This window comes from Pongo abelii, chromosome 15, assembly GCF_028885655.2.
Source record: "Pongo abelii isolate AG06213 chromosome 15, NHGRI_mPonAbe1-v2.0_pri, whole genome shotgun sequence".
In the NCBI taxonomy this organism is placed as follows: Eukaryota; Metazoa; Chordata; class Mammalia; order Primates; family Hominidae; genus Pongo; species Pongo abelii.
In genome coordinates, this window is record NC_072000.2 from 25,385,710 (window position 1) to 25,391,907 (window position 6,198).

At 37.8% G+C, this 6,198-nt stretch overlaps 1 gene segment (V, D, J or C); it reads left to right on the forward strand.

Annotated features, from left to right (window-relative positions):
* Positions 1-620: 620 nt before the first annotated feature.
* LOC134760135 (T cell receptor alpha variable 13-2-like) lies at positions 621-1,241 on the forward strand. The segment is given in 2 exon segments: positions 621-672; positions 832-1,241. Coding segments are annotated over 2 exon segments (462 nt in total).
* The last annotated feature ends 4,957 nt before the right edge of the window (positions 1,242-6,198 follow it).

Here is a 6,198-nt window from a genome sequence, read left to right on the forward strand (position 1 = left end):
GCACCTGAGTCCCTCATAGGGTTATAGAAAAACATTCAAACAGGCCGGGTGCGGTGGCTCACGCCTGTAATCCCAGCACTTTGGGAGACCGAGGCGGGCGGATCACGAGGTCAGGAGATCGAGACCATCCTGGCTAACACGGTGAAACCCCGTCTCTACTAAAAATACAAAAAAATTAGCCGGGCGTAGTGGCGGGCGCCTGTAGTCCCAGCTACTGGGGAGGCTGAGGCAGGAGAATAGCGTGAACCCGGGGGGCAGAGCTTGCAATGAGCCGAGATCGCGCCACTGTACTCCAGCCTGGGAGACAGAGGGAGATTGCATCTCAAAAACAAACAAACAAACAAACAAACAAACAAAATTCAAACAGCAAGTTTAGTAGCTACGAATGTGACCACAAGATGGCAGTGCTTCTCTGCTGATGCAGAACACATGGAGGGTTCATTTTAGTGGGTTCTGATTAAATAGGTTTATGGCAGAAGCAGAGCCTTTTTCTATTGGCTGAGTAGACAATGTGAGAAACCACTATGATTGTCAGAGGAAAGAAAGGAAAACCCGATGATGGAAGTAGCTTTTATGGCTGGAGATTGCAGGTTTATGACTGATCCTATTTGGGAAGAACAATGATGGCATGCATTCGAGCTTTATTTATGTGCTTGTGGTTGCAGCTGGACTGTGAGTTTAGAGTTTTGGGTAACACAGTATATTAGTTGATGATTTTGAGACGTCCAGGGGGAAGACTTGCTTTATTTAGGCTTCCTCTAGTTACTATAGAAAAAGAAAATTCTGGAGAATAATAACTTGATAAACCTTTCTCTTTTTCTTTCTGCACAGGGGTGAGCAGAGGAGAGAGTGTGAGGCCGCATCTTTCTACCCTGGGTGTCCAGGAGGGAGACAACTCTGTTATCAACTGTGCTTATTCAGACAGTGCCTCAGACTACTTCATTTGGTACAAGCAAGAATCTGGAAAAGGTCCTCAATTCATTATAGACATTCGTTCAAATATGGACAAAAGGCAAGGCCAAAGAGTCACCGTTTTATTGAATAAGACAGTGAAACATCTCTCTCTGCAAATTGCAGCTACTCAACCTGGAGACTCAGCTGTCTACTTTTGTGCAGAGAATACACATTGCTTTCCAGGCATCTGTAACCATCACCCAAACCTGAGATGCGAGGTGAAGCAGCATCCCCTTTCCTTTGGAATGAATTTTAATTATAGCACCTGTCATTTTGTTTGTTCATAAGTGGAAATTAACATATAGATATTAAAACCATATAATAGGAGGCTAGATTCAAAGTGACACAGAAAGGTTTAGAGCATTTTGTTGGCCAGTTGATGCTTAATGGATTCCGTTTTTCAAAAAAATGCATGGTACGCATTAAGTTAACAACATGAAGTTTTGACACACATGTACGTAGTAAAGTAAAGAGTCAGCTAAAGAGACGCACAGGGCAAGGTATGGGAAAAATGGCCCTGAGCTTCCATGCCTTCTCTGGCTCTGCCACCCACCACGTGTTCAGCAATCAGGAGGTTCTGCTCAAGGGATCCTTACAGAGATTTAGTGATGTTGGATTTTGTAATCTAGTCTTTAAAGGTGACTTTACATTTGCTACTCAGACTCCTGTCCTATAAATAACCCCTTAGTGTCAATATTGCAATCCCTATTATGGATAAATTTTAACTTTTAGTTTTCAAAAATTGCTTTTGTTATCTTTTTCTTATTGTAAAACATTACATGCCAAAACCAGATAATGTGTAAAATACAAAAAATACAAAATTGATAATTCTGTACCCAGATAGTTTTTTGCTAATATTAGGTTGGTGCAAAAGTAAGTGCTGTTTTGGCCATTAAAAGTCATGGCAAAAATAACAATTACTTTTGCACCTACCTAATATTTAGATTTGTTTCTTGATAGAGTCCTATTATAATTAGGATCATGATTTTTTCACCTATTCTTATATCTCAAATTGAGCTTTTCTCACTTCGTCAAGTCCTCTCCTCAAACACATGCTTTTTATTTATTTTATTATTATTATTATTATACTGTAAGTTTTAGGGTACATGTGCACATTGTGCAGGTTTGTTACATATGTATACATGTGCCATGCTGGTGTGCTGCACCGATTAACTCGTCATTTAGCATTAGGTATATCTCCTAATGCTATCCCTCCCCCTTCCCCCCCACCCCACAACAGTCCCCAGAGTGTGATATTCCCCTTCCTGTGTCCATGTGTTCTCATTGTTCAATTCCCATCTGTGAGTGAGAACATGCGGTGTTTGGTTTTTTGTCCTTGCGATAGTTTACTGAGAATGATGATTTCCAATTTCATCCATGTCCCTACAAAGGACATGAACTCATCATTTTTTATGGCTGCATAGTATTCCATGGTGTATATATGCCACATTTTCTTAATCCAGTCTATCATTGTTGGACATTTGGGATGGTTCCAAGTCTTTGCTATTGTGAATAGTGCCACAATAAACATACGTGTGCATGTGTCTTTATAGCAGCATGATTTATAGTCCTTTGGGTATATACCCAGTAAAGGGATGGCTGGGTCAAATGGTATTTCTAGTTCTAGATCCCTGAGGAATCGCCACACTGACTTCCACAAGGGTTGAACTAGTTTACAGTCCCACCAACAGTGTGAAAGTGTTCCTATTTCTCCACATCCTCTCCAGCACCTGTTGTTTCCTGACTTTTTAATGATAGCCATTCTAACTGGTGTGAGATGGTATCTCATTGTGGTTTTGATTTGCATTTCTCTGATGGCCAGTGATGGTGAGCATTTTTTCATGTGTTTTTCGGCTGCATAAATGTCTTCTTTTGAGAAGTGTCTGTTCATATCCTTTGCCCACTTGTTGATGTGGTTGTTTGTTTTTTTCTTGTAAATTTGTTTGAGTTCATTGTAGATTCTGGATATTAGCCCTTTGTCAGATGAGTAGGTTGTGAAAATTTTCTCCCATTTTGTACGTTGCCTGTTCACTCTGATGGTAGTTTCTTTTGCTGTGCAGAAGCTCTTGAGTTTAATTAGATCCCATTTGTCAATTTTGGCTTTTGTTGCCATTGCTTTTGGTGTTTTAGACATGAAGTCCTTGCCCATGCCTATGTCCTGAATGGTATTGCCTAGGTTTTCTTCTAGGGTTTTTATGGTTTTAGGTCTAATGTTTAAGTCTTTAATCCATCTTGAATTAATTTTTGTATAAGGTGTAAGGAAGGGATCCAGTTTCAGCTTTCTCCATATGGCTAGCCAGTTTTCCCAGCACCATTTATTAAATAGGGAATCCTTTCCCCATTGCTTGTTTTTCTCAGGTTTGTCAAAGATCAGATAGTTGTAGATATGCGGCATTATTTCTGAGGGCTCTGTTCTGTTCCATTGATCTATATCTCTGTTTTGGTACCAGTACCATGCTGTTTTGGTTACTGTAGCCTTGTAGTATAGTTTGAAGTCAGGTAGTGTGATGCCTCCAGCTTTGTTCTTTTGGCTTAGGATTGACTTGGCTATGCGGGCTCTTTTTTGGTGCCATATGAACTTTAAAGTAGTTTTTTCCAATTCTGTGAAGAAAGTCATTGGTAGCTTGATGGGGATGGCATTGAATCTATAAATTACCTTGGGCAGTATGGCCATTTTCATGATATTGATTCTTCCTACCCATGAGCATGGAATGTTCTTTCATTTGTTTGTATCCTCTTTTATTTCTTTGAGCAGTGGTTTGTAGTTCTCCTTGAAGAGGTCCTTCACGTCCCTTGTAAGTTGGATTCCTAAGTATTTTATTGTCTTTGAAGCGATCGTGAATGGGAGTTCACTCATGATTAGGCTCTATGTTTGTCTGTTATTGGTATGCTTTTTAATAGCTCCGTGAGAAATTTTCATGAGTCACAATTATTTTTATTTTCTTACTCTCTGTATCTGTGGTAAAATTTGACAGTCCCTTCTACCTGCTGTTTCTTGTTGGGAAAACGTGATGAGTTTTCCTTTAGAGTCTAGTTTGGACATATACTCTGTGTGTGCGTGGGAAATTAAAACAGGAAGTGACTTTAAAATGTAAGCTTCAGATTAGAGTCATCAGTATATTCTTCTTCAAAATCTTATTGGTATCTCTTCATATTTACTCTCTCACATAATTAAGAAGAGTTATCTTTTTTAATCACTGCTGTTTCTGCAGAACCTAGCATAAGCTTTTTCACATTATTAATAATCAATAGATGTTTGTTAAAGAAAGAAAAAATGGATTAAACTATTGTATATTCAAAATTTTAATTTAGGCTTTGTTGTTGAATTAAATGTATAATTTTATGTGTGAATAATTAAACTCCTAAAAATGTATATTTGAATAAGTTGAATATTTGAGAGCGTATTTCTTTCCATTTATCTATGTCATTCTTTTCCATAAAACTTTATTATTTTAAGATAGTTACTTTTTTTCTGGACATTTCATTTTTATTGCTACCTTTATCTTTCTTTCTGAGGTATGTGGGAATGTTTTTAATAAATATTTCTCAGCTACCTTATTCAATTCTTATTAGTAAATTGTAGGAGGCATTTGGCTACTTAATTTATGCTAGCTTGTTCCAAATACCCTGACTCACTTTCGTGTTTTGACTGCTTTAAACATTATGAGCACAGTTTCCTTTTCAAAAGTCGTACCTTTTCACGTTGTCGATAAAAATAATGGAAATAAAGAAGTTGCATAAATAATTAATTCCCTAATTCTCCCACCTGTGATCAAGTGTAGGCTAATTTCAAGATCCCTCATATTATCCCTAAGGATGGATATAACTGGTGATTGGTAGGGTGAGAATGATCCCTTCTGGCTGAGTTATGGCTGTTAGTTATTAGCTAGGTCTGATAGAAAAAGTCATTAGATTAAATTGGGGTTAAAAACAACCAAACAAGGAGAGTCAGTATTGTAGCCCAACAACTCAACTGGCTTTTGTTATTTCCTTGTCTATACCACTAGCTCCACTCCAGAGAAGCAAGCTGACTCTTGATCAGTCCATTTCCTCCAAGAATGAAATGGAGTGAGTAGGAATCATGGCTTATAGTCTATTTATTTATTGCTTGTTTAGAAGAAAGAGTGTAATTACTATTGGCTTAATTGCTGTATCTTACTTGGTTGTCAATTTTTCCAATGTAAGAAAAAAAATTCTCCAGCTAGTGTGCAAAGTCAGTACACAGCTTAGATCCAGACACATTCAAGCATTAAACTTTAAATGGAAAAGAGTACTGATGAGGAGAGACACTAGCAGGTAATAAAATTTACTATAAAATTACCTTCTGAGGTTGGCATAGAATGAAACAGATCAATGGAACTAAATAAAACACATTGAACAAATACACCAAGGTTGATGTATTTTTTTGTTGCCTCTATACAAACTTGCTGTCTTAAATCAATACATACACGTTTTTTTCAATCAGTTTCACTGGGCTGAAATCAAGGCATCAGAGGCTGCAGAGAAGAATCTCTTCCTTGCCTCTTTTAGCTCTTCCAGCATTTCTTGGCTTGTGGTGCCATCACTCCAATCCCTGTTGCTATGGTCACATTGGCTTCTCTTCTTATGTTATCAAGAACACATTTCCACAAGTTCAAAGGCAATATTTCTTTGAAAATTTTTTTGAATACCAAGTCACCCAGGTTTAGGTAAAGTAAAAGCTGATTAAATGAAAGGCCAGGAAGGAAAACCTGTACCTGTTGGTTAAAGGACTGAATATAATCGGTTGATTTATCTATTAATAGTTAAGTGTGTCAGAATGGAATATGTGTGGTTCGGAACATTCTGAGTAATATGGGCCTACTAGTGACCAGTTCATAGTGAGATGACACATGACTTTGGGATGGGGAAGAATGCAGGGCTGTTAGAGCTAAGGGTAATAATGCTTTAGGCCACTGGAGTTCACAGATGTCTGATAAGGTAACTAATTTTATTCTTAATAGTCATACATTGTTTCAACATTTTCAGAGGACCAGGAGGTGATAAGAAAAGCGGAGTTTCTGAGTGAGAGCAAAACCTTACATAACTGTCCAAAAAAATATGTTCCTCTACATATAGATAATTTGATTGGCACAGGTAAGAAATGGAAATCAATTGATTTAGCTATTGTGAGTGCTGTATCTTTATGACAGGTGAGTGCTTCAACCCATGTAGAAAATAAAACAACTCTTACTAGTGCATACTCACAACCCCTTAGGGAGTAGA